General features: G+C 38.7%; 1 protein-coding gene across 4 annotated transcripts in view; it reads right to left on the reverse strand.

The window, feature by feature from the left end:
• Positions 1–495: 495 nt before the first annotated feature.
• The window catches only part of FOXK2 (forkhead box K2), a 59,608-nt gene continuing 36,768 nt past the window's right edge, over positions 496–23,335 (reverse strand). For 3 of the 4 annotated variants that reach the window (XM_048075890.2, XM_048075891.2, XM_066980142.1), the window contains exons 2-9: positions 14,109–14,303; positions 11,215–11,362; positions 10,632–10,778; positions 7,580–7,773; positions 6,562–6,737; positions 5,219–5,515; positions 4,780–4,989; positions 496–2,736 (exon numbers count right to left, since the gene is read on the reverse strand). In XM_048075890.2, coding sequence (XP_047931847.1) covers positions 2,540–2,736; positions 4,780–4,989; positions 5,219–5,515; positions 6,562–6,737; positions 7,580–7,773; positions 10,632–10,778; positions 11,215–11,362; positions 14,109–14,303 — 1,564 coding nt within the window. In that variant the 3' untranslated portion in view covers positions 496–2,539. Of the gene's footprint in view, positions 2,737–4,779; positions 4,990–5,218; positions 5,516–6,561; positions 6,738–7,579; positions 7,774–10,631; positions 10,779–11,214; positions 11,363–14,108; positions 14,304–20,124; positions 20,181–23,335 lie in introns of those variants that run through there. The other variant, XM_066980143.1, reaches the window with a different exon arrangement.

Raw genomic sequence — 23,335 nt, forward strand, 5'->3', positions numbered from 1 at the left:
AATACATACACAAACCAGGGAACAGTGCTGCTTGAAACACCCCACTACTCAGTTCAGTAAGGCCTGACACATAAGACAGAGAAGCCTGCGATAGTCAGGGAGACCAGACATTATCCCAAACTGTCACTTTTCAGTCTCACCAAAAGCAGGGGTGAGCACGCTGTTTATGCAAGAACCCAAGCAGTGTCCTCACGCTGCACAGCTTTTCCAAAGGGTTTACCCATCAGAACAAAGGTGCGTTCTTCTCTCAAATTCCACGGGCACCAAAAAGCACAAAAAAACAACATGCTACAGAACGGGGCCCAGGCACGTTCTCACATCCTCTCTACCCGAGCAGTTACAATTCACAGCTTGCCTACCATTATCGGACAGGAGGCATCACCTTGGCTTGTTTGGGCGGATACCGTTTCCTTTGGCACTGCCAACATAAATTGGATTAACCACCAAAATATACATACATATTTCAAACACGCTTGTTGAGTAATTTCAACTTAGTTAATTTGCTGAATAAAATTTAATTTTATTTAAAAAATCTTATACACTATTATTCACCTAGCCCTAGTTGTGAACAGATTCTCACTTCTGAAAATAAACCACATTCTAGTCAATTCATTCAACACCAAATTAAATTACTAGTACTGGATTTTTTTCTTAAAAAAAGTATGTTAAAACTTTACTTTTTTATTTTTTAAAACCTCTAAAGAAAATCTTGCAGTTTTACAGAAACGTTTCTTTTTCAGGTTATGCTTTTTTTAAATGCCTGTTATAAATTCAGCTTGTGTAGAGTTGTTTTTTTCATAGATTTTTAATATGTATTATCTGCAGAGACATTGTAACAGTTCCATTTTGTGGATGAACACAAAACTTGTACAGATTTCTCATATTTGGTCTTTAGGTAAATAGTTCCCAAAAGCTGCCTAAATAAACCACTCCAAACTGTTCAGTCCATCAAGAAAATACATTTTTTTTCCTTTTGTAGTGGAAAAGGAAATATAAATAATGCATCATTATTACAGAAAGTGACAAAAATGAGATTGAAATTAAGCCAACTATCTAGCTTTCACTCACCTTACTGCATGAAGAAATAAGACATTATGTGAATTGAAGACTGAACAGCAGCCTTACGTTTAAATTTAATTTTGAAATGTAAAGTGGAATCTATTACCACAATTAAAAGTGAGAAATTTCCAATACATTTTAAAATGTTCAACTGCAGAACACACACTTAAAAATTTGTTTTTATTATAATAATATGGTAGCCACTGTTAGAAAACCACAACAGCTACTCTTAATGGAGACCCCAAAAGGTCAGTGTATGACATCAAAAGTGTTACGGAGAAACTGGTCAGATTAATTTCTACGGATGGGTGCTTAAGCTTAAAAATATCGAATATACCTCTGACAAGATAATTTTACTTTCTTTTTAAAAGGACTCGTGATAAAGAATTTTATCTTTTCTAAATGAAGAACAGTCTGTTATCTTAAACATACACAATATTAAGCGAGACTCTTGTTTTACTTTAGACTGGAAAAATATGCCAGGGACAGTCAAAGTCAACACAAAGTAACAAACAGCAAAAGGTAGCAGAAAGAGAAACAGATAAGTGCAGCTCTGGTCAAATTCATAGCAGTTCTTTAACGTCAGTTAACGGCTCATTTACATTGTAATTTCTAATCAGTTACATGCAAGCCCGAAGAAGCATTTGATCACTACACATGGTAATAAAATTTGATTAAATTTATCAGGCAACTGCTAAAATATGAAAATTTGCAGATGTAATAAAGTAGCTTTATCTGAACTTTAACAGGACAGACAAAAGTAAATCATTCCATTGGTTAAAAAAACCCTACATTCAGTTTTTTACCAAACAAAATTTCACATGAAAAGTATTGTGTGATTCCAAAGTTTCCGGAGTAGAAATGGAGTGATTTGAAATGTCAAAGACCCCATTATTTTGCAAAGAAATGAAAATACACCTCAAAAATTTCTAATTCCACATGTGAACAACAAAATACTGCATATCTACCAACAACTGCATCGGGTAGGTCATTATGAAAGGCTAGCTGCCAAGATGTAGGAAATGGCTCCTTGCCTCTGTTCCCTTTAAGGAATATACAATCGTTTGAAACCAGTTCACACTAAGCGCTTATCATGCTGCCGTTACACTGAGATACTCAGTCCTTAAAATAATCTGATAAAGATTTTTTAAAGCTGCAGCCCTCCCCAACACTGTATTTCTCAGTGTACACAGTTCAGTAGGGGGCAGGGAGGAGCGGGGGTCACAGCCTCTGGAACAAGATGTTTTGCAGTTTGACTTTAAATTACCAAGTTTTAAGGCCACCTGTGTTGTTTGTTTTTTGTTTTTGTTTTTTTTTTTCAGTGCTGAAAGTTGAAGTCTGATCACAGGGCCCCTTTCCCCACTGCGTGAGAACATGTTCCAACATTTTAGGTGTTATATTTAAGTGTCTCCTTTTGGCACCATGGAGTTTATTTAAAAAAAAAAAAGGAAAAAAGAAAAAAGAAAACTCCTCTAAGTTTCTAGTTCTGGCTGCCTTTATCGCTCACTGCCACAGACGGGGTGTCCACGTTAACTGCTATGACTATGCTCTCTCCATCTTCTGTTTTGATACGTTTGAGTTCCTGCTGTTCCGACTGGTCTCCGTTCTGGCGCTTTGTTGGAAGAGATGCCGATGCGGACGCATGGGTTGCTAACATATGCAAAGGACTTGCAGCAGCTGCAAAAAGATAATAGAAATTTCAGCACCCTAATCCTTGTCAAAACAGATGATACTGAAAGCAAATTTGCATTTTCATCAAAATGATGAGTTCCCTTCTTTGTACTATGGTGGGTATCAGCAATCTCAGTTGAGATTCAGGTCCTTTTGTTTAACCTTTGTACAAACCTGGAAGACATTGCTCTAAATCACTCAGCAACCATACAGGTACAGACAAAGGTGGGAGAAAGGGAAAGTATCTCAATTTTGTTAATGCGGAGCTAAAGACAGACAAAGATTAAATGATTTAAAGCCAATCTACACAGTAATTTGTGACAGAACTGGGAAGGGAATTCAAGATCCCCTTTGAGGAGGTCTGGCCATGTCTACGGATCATTGCAGAATGCTTGGCTGGGAAGGAGAGCAGCACCGCGCCACACTCATCTCTAGCCACGAGTTATTAAACAAAAGCTATGCAATCCACACCGCCAGGAGATGCAGACAACTCAAGCATCAATACTTTTTTGACAGATAGGCACTTACCCACGGTGTTAGACCACTGCCTTTTTCCTTACAAGAAGGGTTGGGAAATGACCTGATTAGATTCAAGAGCACAACTGAACTATACTGACAGAGACGTACATAGCTCAAACGTGCTACACCAGATCTTAATCTTTGTCATTACATGGTCAAAACAGTACACCAGTCACCATTAATGGGCGAGTGCAGTCCCCTCGATCTTCTGAGATGTCCAAAGGTTCTTTCCCTCTACTTGACAGGAGTCTGTTTCTTACTATCAACTCTGACTTTATTAAACCAACTATTCAAATGTCAGTTTCATTTAAATTTCAAATACAAAATACTAACAACATATTAATTTGTTCACTGCATTTCAAGAAAGTTTATCTAAACATTATCAATCAGCCTGCTTTGCATACACAAGTTCCCTTTCCTGAGCACCACAACTTTGCAGAAGCTGAAACGTGAAATGTACACGGAAGTTGTTATATTTGTTCTTAGTAAACTATCCTAGAGTATACCTGGAATATCACAAGGGCAAGTAAGCAAACTGTTTTGTATTTAGTATGCATTTGTAGAACAAATACTTCAGAAAATATTTCATGTGACTCTCTGCTCAATTCCGACCAAAAAAGGTGCGTATCAGGTCTGGCAGTAACTGCTTTTGCTTTACTTACACTGAAATGAAGTGGAAGCAGACAGAACACTGACCTATAAATATTGAACTTTAGTAGGAGAACCAATGTCAGAGATGGAAGAGGAGTAAAAAGGAAACAAAACAAATAATTCACTCCATTATTAAGATTTTACAGCAGAAATACATGTAGAAATAGTTTTAGGCTATCTCATATCAATTTCCATAAGCATACTTTATGACAAAAAAGCTACTGCAGCATCAGATAACATCTCAAAGTGAAACTGTTGAAACAATCTCTACGCACCTGCAGACCAAACAAAACTGAATACATCTGTTTAAGTTATGACAAATCCTGAACAATGAAAATTGTGATAAAAGTACTGCTACCCAGTTAGACCGCTGAATCTGAGAGGGGAAAGAGGGTATGTAGACAGAAGGAGAATCTCAAAATCTTGGAGAATTCTCCTTCATTTTAGTGCCTTGCTCTTGTACAGGTTCAATAAAAACAGAAGAAAAAGATAACTGCTCAAAAAGCCAGTCTGTCCTGCCTTCTTACTGGTTGGTTCTTGACAAATCATCTGGGGAGCAGGTACCATTTTAATGGCATTGTCTTACAGGAACTTCTTTTAAAACTTGTTTATATCCTGGGTTTAATGATGAGAGGTTGGTCACCACTAAATACATCGCTGTAATGACTACAAAGAGAATAAATAGCTCTTCAAGTAATCATCATCGAAGAGAAATGCTGGTTCTTACCAAGAGGGAGAGAACAAACTCATACAAGGCCGTAATCAAAATTTTCTGTACAACTTAGTTTTCAGTACAACTACAAAATACACGAGAACATTTCAAAAATTCAGCAGCGACCACTTGTACAAAGCAACAGAACATCTTGACACAATACATACCAGCGTTGCCCTGTCCTTGGATCGCAGTGGTGATAGGTACTATGTGCGTTCCGTTCTGCGTTACAGTTTTTATTGGTAGCTGGTGTTGACCTAGAGGTGCCTGTTGCACTATGGTAACTGTCTGTAAGGGGGTGGTCTGAGATGTCTGAATGATACGACTAGCAGCTCCTATTGTAGCATGACTAATAGCAGGTATAGGCTCCACTTTAACTGAAAAACAGATGATAAAACATTGGTAAAAACAAGAAAGCAATAAAAAATCATTTACTTTTACTACATCAACCCTCAGTGAAGATGTATACCATTTAATTACCAGCTACAAGATGCATGAGAAATTACGATGCATTTCAAGTACTGCACTTCAATCTAGAAGTAAATTTCAAATAATAATCCTTCTGTATAAAGACCTCCCAGAGCAACTAACCCCCCAGGTTCTCACCTTTTACTTCCTTGTGGTCTCCATTCTCTTGAGGTTCTACCTTGGGCTGGGTTACCATCGCAGCTTGCGTGACTACTGCCTGTCCAGCTACAGTGTAAGTGTTTGCTGGTGCTAATCCAGTCACGTTTGTGACAGACACAGCTGGTATCTGGTGAACAACATGAACTGTCTGAACTACAGGCTGCTGGGATGTTGATGTTGTCACAGGAGTTGCAACAGTGTAGGTGACGGGTTTAATAGTTTGTGGTAGCTGCCGTTGTACAGTAATTAAAACTGGTTGGCTAGATAGAGGTGATCCTATCAAGAAAGAGACAAAAATTAGACTGCTAATTTTAATTATTTCATTTAAGCCAGTCATTCTCTTAACTTAATGCTAAAGCCTCATAAGATTAACAACCTTCTTCATTAATGCCTGAGTGATCCAAAAGATAAAAATGGACAATGAAGATCATGCCACACGGCTATTCAGTGCTGGGTTAGCTCGGTACAAGCTGTAACCATTTGGGCAAAAGCCCCCTTTGCCATGCCCCTGCAAATGCAACTGTACTGCCAAAGCTACGCTTAATATTCATTCGGTAAAACTACCTTCCGTAGATGGGAACTAACGTGTGCTTCATGTACTGTGTGGAGGACCTCTGCAGTGGCAGAACTAACAGCTTCCTAGGCTGGGGATGCACAGTCTCTGCTAAGGACTGGTTGCCTTTGTCACAGAACGGTCACTGCTACTTTTGTAGGTGCATCACCAACAAAACGGATGGCAAAAGTGTATCACCTAAACAAATAGATATGTATTCCATCACACTTTGCCCTCGCTTTTTTGTTTTTTGTTCTTTTGTGTTTTGTTTTTTTTTAAAAAAAGGAAAATTCTTATCATGCATATTTGTTCTCTCTCTTTAGCCTTGCAACTCTTTCAATCCCCAGCATTGAAAGATTGAAATGACCACAGATGTATGCAAGACATTTGCTTATTTCTGTAACCCCCAGTTAATTTATTTATTTTTCTAAACCAGAAAGAATATGTTGTTTCCAAAGGAAGTGACAACTATTGCAAGACAGGACAGTCCTATACAGGACAGAAGCACAATCCCTGCTTAGTAATAAAGCCATTAAGGGTTCTGATACACACAGATAATGCAGCCTGCACGTCTGCAAACAGTTATTTACCTGCTATGTTTACATGCTTTACAGTGATTGCTCTAAATGTGAAGGGCTTAAATATTTACTGATTTTTGGTGTACATGTGAAATCTTGGTAGTGTGTGCATATATATATATATATATTTATATTATGTATTAGCCGTCTCCCATCTCCAACCCCCAAATGCTTATTTCAGGATTCCTCACCTGGGGCACTCTGTGCAAATCGTGCTTCTTGTATTACCGCTAGTTTTGGCTGGATAGCACTAGGCTCAGGTTCCATTGGGACTGGAGATCCTTCCCGGGACAGACTCTCGGGGGTCTGGACTCCACTGGAGTGCGCAGACAACACTCCAGAGTGATTAGGAGAGGCTGGGGCACTTCTGCATTTAAAAATGAAAGCAGCAGCTGATGTGTTTTAACTTCTGAACTGTGACAGACAGTGACCTTCCTCTACAGAGACTGTAACACACACTGCCCACAGGAGGGCACCTCTGCCTTCTGGCAAGTACAGTTACAACCCAAAGCAGTTTTGATGATCTTTTAAAAAGCTTTTGTTAAACAAGAACAGAATTTAAAAGCAAACTTCAGGTATAGTTAATGGAACAGAAGTGGCTGGATGCCTTCTTAACGTGACTCTCTACACAATCTGTGAAACATGAACATTTCTGGTGGAGAAGGATGGTGAGCAAATCTGTCTAAAGGGCAAGCCAAAAAAAATGCACCAGCAGAAAGGCCGTAACTTCACAAAGGGAATAAGTAAAACCCTTGTATTTTCCCATCACAAATTCTGCTTGAACATTATCAAACTAGACGCATACTTGTCATTTCTAAGTTCAACAAAATGGTAGCTGGTTTTTGATAATTTTATTTGCCGACTGGTTTAAAGTGCAGTAGATGGCAGTTAGAAATTAAAATTATAATTCTGTTAAAAAAAAAAAAAAAAAACAACAACAACACAACCCAAAGGTACAGCAAGGCTTGCTTACATTAACAATCTGACAGTTAGTTATGCAAATTGAGTCAGTTCTTTAACACTAAAAACAATCAATAAAAACAAACCTAGTGTTTTGGCAGCCTCCTCTTAAATCACACAGAATTCAAATAATGAGTCTGGATGAAATTAAATTACTAAACTTGTGACTGTATCCAAAACTATCAAGTCTGTATCAGCCTGAAGATTAAACAACAGCCATAGTCTTTTTGTTCATCTGTTTTTCCTTACCTAGAAGAGAGTGGTCCCAGAGGGGTTCTAAAGCAAGGTACTCCCCTAGGCCGCCTTTTCCTAAAAGCCTGCTCTATTAATTTGCTTTCAGAGGCAGGGTCTATCCTCCAGAATGAGCCTTTGCCTGGTTCTTCCTGGGAACGTGGTACTTTGATGAAATAACGATTCAGAGAGAGATTGTGACGTATTGAATTCTATGGAACATAAAAAAATATGTAGAATTCATATAACTTTTTCAAGTCAGAATGTGGCCTACTGCAGCAGTTTGTACTACAGGAGACTCGGGGTTCAGCTCTTTCATTCCTTAATTCAACAGGAGTCAGAGCACTGCCAAGGCAGTGCCATAAACCTGGAAGGACTCTTGCATTTTTCAAATCTTTGCCAACAGTTAAAAACCAGTACGTTAACGTGAAACACGGTGATTGCAACAAACTGTTAGAACACTACAAATACTTGAGCATAATGCAGTGTAAAAAAAAAAAAAAAATCAAGAATTAGCAGTCCTCATAAACCACCCTTCCCCAGGTGTCAAGGAAAATATCAGGTTGTACTACGAGGGCCAGCAAAATAAAGAATATGCTGATTCTGATTTTACACGATTCCCCTCTGTTACTGTTCCACAATACAGAAAGAGAAGGTTAAATTACACAAGATCGAAATACAGCTAGATTGTTGGGAGTTCACCCACAGTCCAGTCTGTCTCAACAGAGGAGCTAAGGATTTAGTTTGTCTAGAAAAACAAATGGCAGTGGGTCCTAAAACAGCTCTTCAGTAAGATCTCTGCCATTCTGCTCTAGTTTGCGCATTACTTTATCCTCACTTTGCTGTAACACACACAACCCTGATCAAAAAGATGCAGAAAACTGCTAACGCTCTGAAGTATCTATCTATGCTTGGCTTTGTGCACATGCCTTTTTTAATTTAAATACACCAACCCAAAATCTTTCAAAACATTATCAATGAAGCAGAAGAAAGTAAGTGTAAGAATACATACTGACATACTTGTGGGAGAACAGGGGAAAATGGAGAAAAGGCTTTACATTAACAAAAGCTCCTCAAAATCCTTCTTAGACGTATGTATTCATGACCCTGAAGGCAAATTTGGAAAACTTAAAGAAATGATAACCATGTATGGTTTCTTAAATGCAAACTGATGAAACCAGAAATGGTTTTTGTTGCCAAAAATTGAAACACAACTAGAAAGATGCCAAGAACATGTCTATAAACTGTATTTATTTCTCCATATGCTAGAATAAAAGAGTAGATTCACAAGTACCTGCTAAAATACATTCACAAAGAGTCCTCTAGTCAAAATCAGAGTTTTATATGCTAAAGGATATAAATACCTCAACAGTACCTATTAAGGTATAGGATTTGGACATTATACACACGTATATACTCTCTGGTTTGAATAATATGCATATATGGCCTCAAATATTATTTAAAACATCAATCAGATAAATCACCTTAACTATAATCTGATACTCGAAGGCTAAAAGCTAGCAGAGCCGCTGATACATGAGGTACACCTGTTACTGTTACAGCAGTGTTCGATATGACTAGTCACTGAACAGCATCTAATTTTCAGCTTTTTTTTTCAGCTTTATTTACTGATTTAGGAACAGGTACTAATTATTTATTCCAGAACATATGTCTGCTGTGTCTATTATCTTGGCTTTGTTAAGCATTCTACATCTAAATGCATATGCTGTTTTAAGACGGAATTCTTTAACTGTGCGTTGCAATGTATGCGTGGTTCCATGATGCTTACATAAGGAAGCATTATACACACAGATATTCAACATATTTCGGAACAGGAAGCAAAAAGCAGACCAACATTTCATAAACAGAATCCTACTGCTAAAACAGATCTGTTAGTATGACTGCAGCCAGAATTCTACATTATGTGAGAAAGGAAAAAAAAATCTTCTAGGTACTTCCTAGCCAGAACAAGAGTTAAGTCCTTCACTAGCCAAACCATTAAGCAAAAGTTTGTAGCAGTGACATTCCCCATTAACCTTGGAATTCTCGTTAAGAATGATTCAACTTTCACATAGACTCTATGACAAATAAGTATGTGATTAATATTTAAAATCTATTCCTCCATGAGAGGTCATGTACTCTTTAGTCTTCTATTGTAGAGCAAGCAGCGTATTAACGCTTCCTCGCTTTCCCCCTCCCCCAGTCTCTCCAAATTTTATTTCCCTGAAATAACTCCAGAGCATGCCTCTGTTGCAGATCATGACTGTACTAAGAGCAACACTGTGAAACTGATACTTGGTGATCGACAGGGCAGTCTGAACGTTACACGGGCGAACTGGCCAGTCCTGCTAATTGTGCTCTTCTGTCCTTCACTGAAACTAAAAACAGCAGCAAAGGCATTGAACCTTTACATGATCTGGAAAGACTATGCCAGACTGATTCATACTCGGTTAGTCATCCTGGCAAATGCTGGGGCTGGTCTCTTTAAAAAGGAAAAGAAAGCAGAAATTCATTCTACAGAATTGAAGGGTTTGGGCTAACTCAGTACAGAATCAGTCAAGTTCACAAGTGGGCTACTATGGAAATAAAAGGCACGTAGTGCAAGATAACAACAGGTAACACATGCTTGCTCCTTCACTGTGTTGCACGGTCAAGATCCCCCTTTGCAAATACACCTGAACTTGTCATATTTAATATCTTAATTTTATCCTGAGATAACGATACATATGCTTATGCAATAAGTTACGAAGCATAACCACATTCCTGGATAGCATACATATACTTAAATCCACAGTGCTAACTGTCTTGCTCCCAGAAGTCTGTATGTATTGCTCCCACAGGTTTAGAGAATACCATAACATGAATAAAGTGATATTTCAAATACCAAACAAGGTGTATTCCCTACTTCATTGGAGATGTTACAATCAGAAAAAAAGAGACAATTTCAGTGAACACTCATTTAACAAATCCTATATACGAAGGGCTGCTAGGCTCACCAATTGACTTATGACCAGGTACAGCTGCCAGCACTTCTCAAAACAACAAAAAACGTTCTAGAAATCAAGTTTACCTGCCAGCCCTTGTCTGCTGTCCTGTAGTATGGATAATTTTTAGTTATGTGCGTATAAATTCCATTTAGTGTAAGCTGCTTATCAGGTGCCATTGTAATTGCTTGTACTATTAACTGTGCATAGGAGTAAGGTGGTTTAGAGTCGTCCTACAGAAGAAAAAGAAAATCTGGGTCAATAAAATTTAAAAATGTACACATCCTTTTATAAATTAAAAGGTACAAAACACAATTAACTTGATTTAAGGTAATTTTGGAGAACTGAAATCTTCAAGCAGAAAAACTACAACAATTGTGCTCTTCTGTTTAGTAGATTTTAAGATACGACTAAAACGTGGAGAAACAAACATTAAAGAATTTTCAAACGCCTATAAACAGATATGTAACTGTATACAAATACAGTCTAATCATACATACATACAGTCAAATACATGTCTAATCACAAAACCCTAAAAATTAAAAGTTGGAAAACACAATAAGTTGAATTGTGACTTAGTGCATATACTCTGGTAACAAAATTAGTATTTCAAAAGTATTGCATTCAGTTAAGACTTAATTTATGGTTTTGATTTCAAGCAATGCTTACCTTTGGGCTATCTCCACCCGATGCTTCCTTGTCATTTTCTGACTGCGAATTGTCAGCCATTAAATGTAGGTCAGATGGTATTACACGACTCATTTTGTACCCTGAAGAGCCTGCACCACGAGGGCTAGATGGGCAGGAATTTGCAGCACTGTAGAGCATAAAAAGAAGATCCTACTATTTTGTTATACAGTATATCACCACATTATATTTAATCAAAAAGCTCTTATTGTAGAAAAGGCCACTACCAGCACTTCCAGAGCACAGTTAAAGGCCTGTCAGTATTTCCAATATAAACCCCCATTTTCCAAGCCTTTCTAACTCATCCATGAGAATTAAAATCACTGCGGGAAGAAACCTGTCAAATGAAGCTCAGGCTTTGCTCCTCAAAGGAAGAAGGATTAACTGATTTATTAGGTTGCACTTTATTCGTGTAAGATTTGCCAACAGAAAGGTCCATTTTAATATGAGCGGTTGCTTATGTATTAAGCCCCTCATTTGAAACAAGAAACACATCTTGCCTGCAATTTCTGCCATATGTTTGTATTTAGTCTGCTCAAAAAAGATCCTCTCCTGTGCAGTATTTTTGCACAGTTGAGAAAATATAACAAGCAGTGAGGAAAAAAATGATTTTCATTGAAATCTAAAACATTATTTTAACTGTTTGCAGGTGTGTTCATATACATACACAAACATAGATGTGTATAAAAATTCTGAACTCTATAAATAGGCAGCTTCAGCACTGACTTAATCTGATTTCACTCAGTATTAGGTCAACAGAGCAAATACACTGTTACAAAGTAAAACTACCAATTGAAGCAAAGAAGTGGATCCGGATACCTCACATTTTGCCATCGGTCACAGAAAAACAAAGCCAAAGTTGTGTTAATTCCACTGAACATTTTCCTAATGGTTGTTCCCCTGCCTCACAGGAACTACAGCTGCACAAAAATGGTTTTCCTTCTACAACTTCCATTTTGCCAACAAGAAAGAGGTACTCAGTGGGCAATGTCTGTGCCCTTCCCTGAAAAAACACTGTCAGCTCTCTACAAGGGCACATACTTGGCAGAGATTTGTATTGCAACTGATTTCAGCAGAGTCCACAGCAATTCTAAAACGTAACTAAGAATTAGAATGGCAAAGGCTGCTGTGCCCCCAGAACTATCCCCAAAGACAATTTTTAACCTAACTTGAATCTTTGGTTTCAAACAAAGAAAAAATAAAGCTAGAAAACAGCATTTGGATTTACACAATAACGCTTTAATAAACTGACATCTGCCAAGTTTTGTTTATGTCTGACCTTAAGGTTTCTTGCTATCTCCCTCTGTACGTAAAGAAACATGGCAGGCACTACAGACTGGGCAATATATTTAAAGAAATTATTATTGGATTTGAGTTTCACATCATTGGAAATCCAGCACTAATAATTTGCCCCCAGTGATATGCTATACAAAGGAGACTGGATTTTTGTTGTGTTGTATGGAAGAATCCTTGATTAGAGCCAAACATGCAATTTTATTTTATTTTTTAAATATAGGTCACTGCTGTTCTGTGTTTTTACATATCAACTGACAACATCCTTCTCCTGAGCTCACTTTAGCATATATTGACAAAGCGACACATATGGTATAATCAAAGCAAGTTTACAGGTCTTCTATAAAACAGGATGATTTGAAGAGAAACTGTCATGCTTTGCTCTCAAAATAGACTCAAAACTGTCATTTTTTTTTTGTTTGTAATAAACTGTACTCAACAGGTGCATGAAAGCCCCAAAGAGAATTACAAAATTCATAGTGAGGCAAAGACTGTGGTGATATACGTGATATTATCTGAAATATTTATGAGCTGCTCTGTCATTTCTTGGGCAAAATATGTTTTCCCTGAATTTTAATAAGAACGCAAACCTGTTATACAGTCAAGTCTAGATCCCTTTTCTCTCTGCTTCCACTATTTATACAGATCACATTAAACACTACAACATCTCAATGTTGTATTGAGATCACAAGCACAAAATAAGTCAATTTCGTTACAAGTATGAAAGAAGTCAATTATCCTTACATTCATATTTCATTAATAGGATCTACATTTTTAAAGATCAGTCATTAACAGCCCTTCACTCAAATGAAGATAAAGGAAGTTAAAGAACCTTCAAAAGCATGTGTGTGGTTTTGAAAAATAACTGTAAGTGAAATTTTTGCTCCTAAACCTGCTGTGAATTTTCAAAGTTCTATTTAAACTAATTTTACCAATTTGTGAGCACAGCTAGCTTGTGTTTAATTGAATTTCATCCCAAATAACAAATCAAACAATGGCTACAATTATCAAATTAAGCAGGACAAGCAAGTAAAAAGCCCAAGTTAACCTCCCTTGCAGAAGACCTCCCTACAGTGAACTCTTATGTTACACTTCATTTTAAGTAAATCCTCTGTTAACTTCCAGTAATGACCGATCAAAACTATATCAGCTTTTGGAGTAAGAAATGAGTCTATTTTCCACACTCTAATGATAACCAAAAAATATTTTTTCTGTTGGTAAACTTCAAGAGGGACAGTGAATATCAGGATGTTTAAAATGGTATAATTGAGACTTATCTCAAGTCTTCCCATAAGCATTCAAGAGCAAAAAGCAATCTAAATCATCTGGAATGCAAATAAAACATATGTTCCTTTGTTGCAAGAATCCTGAGCAAACTGGTACGCACTGATCAAATGACATTGGGATACTAAAGGCTGCTCATGCAACTATTTTCACAGGCAGCAGAGTGGTAGTTTCCTCCAAGGCAGGTTACGCTGAGCTTAACTTTTACCGCAAAAGCAAAATATTTAAAATGAAATAGAAAATTGCTTTAATTTTGTAAACACGTATCGCCCTATATTCAATCTACGGGGTTTAAATACCTGATGGTTCCTGTGGGAGAAGGGAGAGGACTGATCAGGTGAGCCATGTTGTCTGGAATGTTTATCGTTAAGGGAGAGATCTGGGGTTGCACAGGCTTCACTGGGGACTCCGGGGCCTCCTGTTTTTCTCTCTTTTCATTGGACAGAGCTGTGAATGTTATCTTTATGTTTGTGCTGGGAAACCTGAAAGTACAGCTGAAAAATGAAAAACAAATATGTAAGCCAGTTGTTTACAGAGAGTAAGTTTTTTTTGCATAACTTGCACGTATCACCATATTTAAAAGTCATGCTATTTACATAATTAGCTGTATCCACCTTCATTTTAACGATCATAAAGATCAATGTGACCAGAAAAAGATCCCCACGTAAATAACTTTAGAATTTGCAAAGAAATATAAGCAAATACAATTATCTGTAACAAAGGCAGTTTGTAATTGCTAAATTTCCTGAGGTTCATCCTGATCTTGCAGCTACCCCTAAAAGAAGTACTATTTTGAAGACAAAAAGCTATTATTTTGTGATGTCAAAGAATGGCTGCTGCAAACCAACAAGTATGTCCATGATAATCAAAATTAACCAGGAGCATAAATGTTTGCAAATCTGAGGCCTAACCAGCTTCATAGACTGCTCTAACTAAAAGCTCTGATTTCTTCTCTCTTAAACACATTAAACTAAACTCCTAGCAGTCCTAATTCTGATCATTTTCAGGGTATGCAGCTGCTGCAGTGCCACATTCAACTATCCATTATGTAAAGGTGATTTTAAAAGCAAAATTCAATAAACTTTCAAATTTCATATAGCACCAAGTATTGCACCCCCAAATTTAAAGACTGATTATAATCGGAATATGATTGAAATTAACTATGTGGGTTTTTTTGTTTGTTTTTACAGGTGGAAAATAAAATGCAATTAATGCACCTTTGAACATTTTCCTTTTTTCATCCCTCTGTGTAAGCATTTAGCAGTTAACCCAATTAAAGGGAACAGGCTATTTATAACTTCTGAGTAAATAAACAGGTTGAGCAAACAAGAAACTTAATTTTCTCTCAACAAAAGCATTTACAGAAACGCAGTTCAAATAACTTTACTATCTCCTTTCTTAATTAAGCTGCTAGCCTACACTCAGCACTAAATCCCACGACTGTATTTACACACCTCTTCCACATGAGGAAGAGGACTTTCCAGTCATACACTACCTAGAAACAAACCTCAGAAAATGTTTTTAAAGTGATTTTGTGTAGACCTGGTTTTATAAAGGAGGGAAGCTATGATACTGGAACAGACCTAAGAAATGTAGCTATGAATGCAAGATACAGACTGCAAACAAAAGCCATCATTTCTCTGAAAAAATACATTGAACGTGAATATGATGCAAGAATTGGAAGGAACATTAAGCTGAAGAGTAGTCTTAAAAACATTAATTCTCACATGCTTTGGTTTCTGTTTCTTAAAGGATGTTTAGAAAACAAAGAAAACATTTGATTTTTACTACATTTCTTGTAACACACACGTTGCAATGATTCTTTTTTCCTACAATCTACACCCAAGCGTGAGGAAAAAGAGAAAGGAGCAACAACGACCTTCCTCTTCCCTCTTACTTCTCAGTATGGGCTACGTCCGAATTTAACAGGTGACCTATTTCTGAAACATGCTCAACATACTAAATTAGGAACAGAATCCACACCAAAAAAAACATAGATGCATTTCACTGGGAAAGTCGTGGACCAATTTGTGTGTTTTTTTATTTTTTATTTAGTATCCTCAGGAGCAGCTCACCACTACCGTGCTTTTTCCAGTAGAAGTATTTTCTGCCTGTATTGTTTCAGCAATCATTGAAAGAGGTCTCAGCTGTTTGGCTACTAAAAACGTTTTCCAAACATTTCAGTTCATCAGCAATAATGACACCACCACTCCCCAAGTTTATGCCAGAAGAGGGCAGCCAAAGGGGACCTTTTTGCTGAAGACCTAATCAGGAAGATTAAATAAAAATCGCTGTGGGAAACTCAACAGCAATATTTCTTTGACAGAGACAGGCTCAAACTTCAGAATCACCTGTTTGACATATTTTACAAGGCTAGTCCATACCTGCAGACTTACTACAGACCAAGCTTATTTCAACCTAAAAGAAACGCAGGAGGCAACGGGACGTGACTTTAAATTCTCATTCACTGGCTCAGGGCCTTGGGGCCTGCAGCAAATAAGGACCAGCCGGTGTACCCCGGTGCCGGGCATGGTGGGGAGGAGGTGGGTCTTAGAGCTTAAACACGTACCAGAAATACACACACACAAGGATCCCGATGTTCCGCATCGGTATGCACACAAACAGCTCCCTTCTTACACTACTGCACTGCCCTCAGGTATTATCTGCCCTGTGGGCATGTTTTGCAAAAAAGACAGGGAGGATTGCTCATAAATGAGACTAAAACAGAGATTCCAAAGCATAGCTGACAAATGCTGGTCCCAAATGTCAGCTGGCTTTGGGAAAGAAAACAAAACCAAAGGAGAAGCTTTGACTAACTGCAGATACTGTATAGGTTATAAAAGGTATAGGTTATAAAAGTGCCACAAATCCACTTTTAATACCAAACCCAAAGCTGTCACTACTATAGTTCACGTTTCACACGCTGAGTCAAAGGACAGCGTTGCTGAGGCATTGCTTACACATTGCACTCTGGCTCAAACATGTGAGCACCTGAATCGCGTTATCAAATACCACATCTGTCAATTGATTCATGTTTGCAAGCAGGTGTTTAATAGAAGCATATTTTTAATACCTGGAATATGGCCAAAAAGAAAAACAAGAAGCATCTACTAACCAACAGATTTTCTATGTAACTTGCAGTAATGCAAACATACTGCATTTACTTCCAAAATCAGAACCAAGTTGGTTTGGGCGTATTCTTGAATTAAACCATGGCCTAAACAAACCCCACAGCACACCCAGAGGCAGAGACTTGCTCGAACATTTAGTCTATAGCAAGCTGAAGTCAATTTTACTCACTCTTTACAGTGTTTACAATAGTTTTATGATGTGCTAGCACACGACGGTTGGTATAGAATAACCTCATCTACACAATCCACTTTAAAAGAATAAAACTGAAAAAATAAAGGCGTAGTACTGCAAACTGTCACTCTATAGCTCACTTACTCAACTAACCCCCATTCCTCCTTTACAGGCTGATGCCATTCAGGGTAGGAAATCAACAGAGCCACCACTGGACCAACAGAAAAAAAAAAAGTTTACAAAACATCTGTGTTTAAAGAGTTACTAAAGAGTTACATGATGAAACACTTGTGTGGTAGGTATCCAAGCAAAGAAAACAAACAGACTATTTAACTGATGTGCCACTGTTGCACTGTATGTATTTCAAACAACTACTCACAGTACCCACATTTGAGTAATTTCACGTGTTTACTATGAAAAGTTCTCGTGTTGTACTTCCTACAGAGCATCAAAAAGGAGGGCAGATATTTATGATCTAGGAAACTGCAGCAAAGGTGTCACACTTAAAATGCAACTCATGATCCTAATTTTCTTTAGAAAAGTTCCTTCTGGGTTAACTACTGGAAAAGGTGAGACGGGGAGGACAGATGAGCAGCATCTAGCCATTTCCAACAATTCCTTAGAAAACCATTCCTACCTGTACAGCTCCCAGCAAAACTGAGACCTGCTGATCCGGGCACTACCTCTACTGAGAACGCTTAGCAACTTTGTAGGGTGCCGGCTGTCTTAAGTTCTAGTTCTGTCACATCCGTATTTCTAATATTTCCTCACTTTCCCTCAGCAGTTCTGTCTGTACTGCAGGGAGAAGCTAATTATACACCTGTAGTTCTGCCTGTATGAAATTACTGTCTGATTGGAAATGAGGAAATGTTCTGTCTCCATCTGGGGAGCTAAAACACAGAAGCAAGAATTCAATTTCCTCCCCCTCCATAAGCCCTGCAATTAAACTCACTGCCTTGGTATCCTTTGAATCAGTCCATTCTCATTGCCTCTTAAAAACCAAGGCAGAAATTGGACAGAAGCCGCTCTCCTGCAGTCCTTCTATCAGCACTTCCAGATTCTCCATTCAAATAGATTATGGGGGTTCAACACTAATAGCTCCGTACGTCATAGTACTCCCAACACTCCTGTTCAATTCCTTTACGTCGACAATGCCACTGAACTCCAGTAACTTCAAGGATCCCCCTAAGTTTTAAACAGACCGAGAATAACAACAAGATGCAAGGTTTCCAAACCCTTGCTTACCAAGAGCCAAGGAAAGCCTCAAACTTTCACATTTAAAAGGTAAGAAAAAAAGAACCCAGCCAGCATCTGAGAGATTTATTTATTTATTGCCAATTTTTGACTTCAAAGGCTTTAAATATCAAGCATAGGCAGCAGGGTAGCTCACCTCCAGGAGGAACTGAGGTAATTAACACCACCCGAACCACCAGACTTCCTCCAGCTTAGGCTTCCTTTGACAATACAGCAGGCTAATATGATGCTGTTCATTCCTCCCTCTCCTCCCCAGTTTGACCAGCAGCCTAGGAAAACAGAAACCATCGCACCTTGAGATAGGGCCTCCCTTCCAGGGAAGGGAGATTCACAACTAACCCCTTCTCCAATGCCTCCTGCCTACCTAATTCTCACTTAAGACCCATGTCCTAGCTGCTCTCTCCCCATCGCTCCAATAAAACCGATCTACACGACCAATTACTTAATTTATACTCCTGGTAGAAGATGCGCACACTTTGAAGCTTAAGTTGCCAGTGAGATACTGTGATGCACAGTTCCAAGTGCATATTTGACTCAATTGCATTTTAAAAGCCAAAGACTTTTCTACATCATTCACAAAGGACAAATGAGAAACTAAGTTTGGAAGGGACTTCTGAAGGTCTCTAGACCAACCTCCTGCTGACAGCAGGGCTACTTTTCAAGTTACATCAGGTTTTTCTGGGCCTTGGCTTATCAAATTTTGAAGCATTCAACAGATGGAGTTGGGCAATCCATCCCTGTAATTAGCCACCCTAATGGTGAAAGGTTTTTCCCGTTTGTCAGGGTATAACTCTTTAGTTGCAACTTGTTACAGCCATCCATCCTCAGACTCTGATCCTCTCAGCGCTGCCTTGCCCCATCTTTCCCATAACTGCACTTCAGGCAGGGGCAGACTGTAATGAGATTCACCTCTGGGCTTCTCCAGGCAAAAGGAATCCAGATCCTCTCCTTGTATGCCGTGTGCTGGTTCCCAGAGCACCTCAGCAGCCCTCCACCACCCCCTCCAGTCTGTCTTTTTGCTGTCGTTGCATTTTTGGGGGCCCCAAAGCAGACACAGTTACTGCCCAGCACGAGGCCAGCCTCCATCATCACAAGGGCGCAGCGCTGAAACGTGTGCGGCTGCCCCTCTGCCAGGATCTCCACGGTTCCTCCTCGGCAGAGCTGCTCCCAGGTGGGCATTTCCCAGCCGAACCCACCCCAGATGCAGGATTTGGCTTTTGCCTTTGCTGAGCCTCACAAGGTGCCCGTCGTCCTTCCCTCCAGCCTGCCACCGTCCCTCTGAGCACCAGCCCTGCCCTGGTGCTGCCTGCAAGCTGCTCAGGGTGCTCTCTGCCCTGCATCCCAGGTCACTGAGCCCAGTCCTGCAAGGTCAGAAAGCTACACAAGGGTTCTGCTTCATTTGTGCTGTCCTAAGTGACGTCTGCAAATGAAATCTAAGACCAGCAAGTCAAAACCGGGCGGCATTCGAACATCCATGGGAACACGGCATTTGGAAATTACATGTGTGGCCTCCTGCTAATGGGCAAATGTCAGCATGCAAGAACACGGTCCCCAATTCCATCTTTTCTCCATTTGCTGCTCCATTTATTATTTCCATCACAACAGATTATTAGGAAATTAATTATGTATTGAACTAGAACTAACAGTTATTTTTAACAGTTTTTTAAATAAGCAAGGCTTAAAAGATGTCTTTATAAATACTGCCATAAATACAGTGGAGAAAAAAACAAGACAGCAAGTTGAAGCACAATTACATACAAATTCAGTCTCTGTAGAGTCTGTGCATTGTGCCTTTGCATCCTGAGAAAAGGTGAATCTCTGCAGAAAGAGCTGAACTTGGCTCCTCTCGCAGCTCAAAGTGACACGTGCAAAACACTCACAAATCGGTAAAGAAGGGCTGCGACTTCATCGCTTGGAGAAACCTGAAAGCAGTAACCCCTGTCAGCTCAGAGAAAAGTAATTCCACTGCCAAGGAGAAAGTGTTTTCTACGTTCTCCAGAAGAAATGATTACTTTTCCTAGCTTTCTCATCTTCTGAATATTATACCAAAAGCTTTCCAATGGTTCAACACCAAGAACAGGCATACTAAATTATTCACTTCCAGAATTTATTTTTAAGACTTTGGTCTATGATTAATTGAACTCAGATTAATTGAAGTCAGCACTGCCGCACTTTCCAGAACAAAATCATCCTCTTTAGACCTACACAGAAGCAACAGAAACAACACTTATTAATAACACAAATTGAACTGAACTGCTTTAAAACGGAGTCAAAATTCTAAGGTAAAGCACCCACCAGTTAAAAATCTGGGTTTCCAAACTAACAGTAAAGGTAGAATTATAAATCCATCAAAGAGTCACACTGAAAACTCCCTGAAAACAAATAAAACTAAGAAGTTATTATTACTAATAAAATACAGGTTATTAAAAAAACTTGCACAATTTTTATAGTAAGGATTTCCTTGAGTTTTTAAACACAAATAACGGCTCAGAGATTTCTTTTACAAAGTATTTTCTAGGAGTTCACAAAAAGGTATTCCTGTAAAATTTTCCTATAATAAGAAAAATGCCGGGAGTATGGTTAACTTCGTAACAGATACACTGAAGCACAGTGATCCAGCATGTTGTAACACCAATTAGGTCACAATTACTTTCTTTTTGTCTTGAACAGAGAGAACCTTTTCATTGGGCAACTTTTTATACAGACACTTGTTCACCTACAGCAGGTGCTCCTACCACGAAGGTTAGCTCTAACCTTTTATAAAAGCTCTAACCTCATTTATAAACCTTTCCTAACTGTCCGTAACAGAAGAAAAGCAATATCCATTTTTCCCCATTGACTATTAGGGGATAAAAAGTTTTTAAAAATTACTTCTAGAATTTAAATTCAAGGAAGACAAAGCCCGACTCCTCTACCAGCTTTTAGAGGGGAAGTTTCTGAGGCTTTTCTGCTCGCAGTCGACCCCACCCTGTGCAGCAAGGTGAAAAACTTCCCCAGCAGGAACCAGCATCACTTCCTACAGGTACACGTGTACACACGGACACACACACCTTGTCCTGGTATAGATTCCTCCTCCCAGCTTCCTTGATTTAAAGGCAGGATTTAAAGGTGCCCCCATGATTTAAGCTACCTCCCAATTTGGTTAATTTACCACAAAGTTGCATTCAATTCTTTGTGGCCATTACTAGTCAGGACACTGCTAGAGGTTAGCCGAAAAGCAACCACTCTTTAAAAAGTGGCAACTCTTTCCTCTGGGGCGTGAATCATGGCCTCGTGTGTGCTTCCCTTAATTCTCTGTATCCTTTGCAATTGATTTCTGTCGACTAAAGATCGATGCTTGAAAAGCATGTCCTCCACAAACAGTAGATGTGAGGGCTCTACAGCAATCTCAACCTCCAATACCATGAAGAACAACAACAGAAACGCTCAGATTTTTAAACCAGGAATTAGACTTTTTATTTTGTGCACTGAATATTTTTCATGAGCATTCGTGTATTTTTTTCAGGTGTGCCACCATCGCCTACACGATGCCATAAACCACCAAGGAAAACTGCGCTAAAGAAAAAAAATCCCTGATCTTTCTATCCACTCAGATGTCTTAAAATTCAAAAGCAAAGACCTATGCATCATCAGAAGTGATAAAATATTGCTTTAGCCTCATCTTAATTCAAGTTGGCCAACATTATAGTTTTACCAAATTCTATGCAAAGGCTGGAAACATGATCTAGCTGTAATGAATGGCTCCCCAACAGGAAACCTCATTTACATACATCTTCCTTCAGGTTTCAGCAACTGTGTAAGAAGTTTGAAAAGTTGTCGGTAGTCATTACAGGAATGGTGCTAACCCACTTTGAGAAGGCTCTGGAACAAGCCTGTCTGCGTCAAAAACGGATCCTATGACAACAGAATATTGATGACGACGACGGGAACATTCCCAAACCACTCACAGCGAACAGAAACTGAGTAATGAGCACACATTCCTGTTTGAAATGCTGCTTCATACTCCTTTGCTGATGAGAAAGCTAACTTTGTAAGAAACAAGGCAGTTTTAACCCTATGTTCACAATTGTTTCTTGAAGGGCATTTAAGAGTCAAGACTGAAAAAACCAACACATCCTGAAGTTGTTCAACCACAACAGATTTTGCTGCAAATGTAAATGATTCTATTATCGTTGATCTCACCCCTCCCCTACACGTTTATGCTACAGACCAGGCATTAATGCAAGCAGCCTTACAAATTTTCAAAGGTTCTTGCTTTAGCAGTCAAGCCTTTCACTTTCTTTAAATACCAACCACACAAATACTGGTACTGATCAGTAGCAAAAATATTTAGGTTATCCTACAGACATGGAAGGGTGCTATGATTAGTTAAAAATACATATCTCAAAATCACAAATTCCCACTGCGTTCTCCTCTCTTCTTACACAGTACAACATTTAAACCAGCAAGAAGGCAAAAAAAAAAAAAAAACACAAACCAAAACAAAACACAAACCCTAAAGAAATTCAATACAGTAGCCCTGCACAGGCTGCAGGAACTGAGAGAGAAATTGGCCTGCAGGCAAGAATGTAGGCAGCAGTTACTGTAGAAACCAAGCTCTTCGTTGCTTTTCTCTAAGCAAAAGAAAGACACAAAAGAGCTGGAAAACAGCGATCGATGGGAAGCAGCTTATAAAGCTGCTTGTCACATCTGCTGCAGGAAAACCAGACACTAATTCATTAAAACTGCTCATGTAATGCCTCTGGAATTTGAGGCTCCCCAGCCTGTGAATACAAAAGAAACTCCGCCTATGGAAACACTGCATTTTCGGGTATTTAGCATCTCTGTACACAAAAGCTGTGTGCAGAGTCAGGTTGTGTGGTCTCTACCCCTAAATTTCATTCTAAACTGTAAAAACAAATTAAAATTTGTCCAAAAGATTGCGCCTCTATCTTTGCCAAATTTCAAAGGGCTATTTTGAGTCCCAGCA

This window comes from Anser cygnoides, chromosome 19 (genome assembly GCF_040182565.1).
Source record: "Anser cygnoides isolate HZ-2024a breed goose chromosome 19, Taihu_goose_T2T_genome, whole genome shotgun sequence".
NCBI lineage: Eukaryota > Metazoa > Chordata > Aves > Anseriformes > Anatidae > Anser > Anser cygnoides.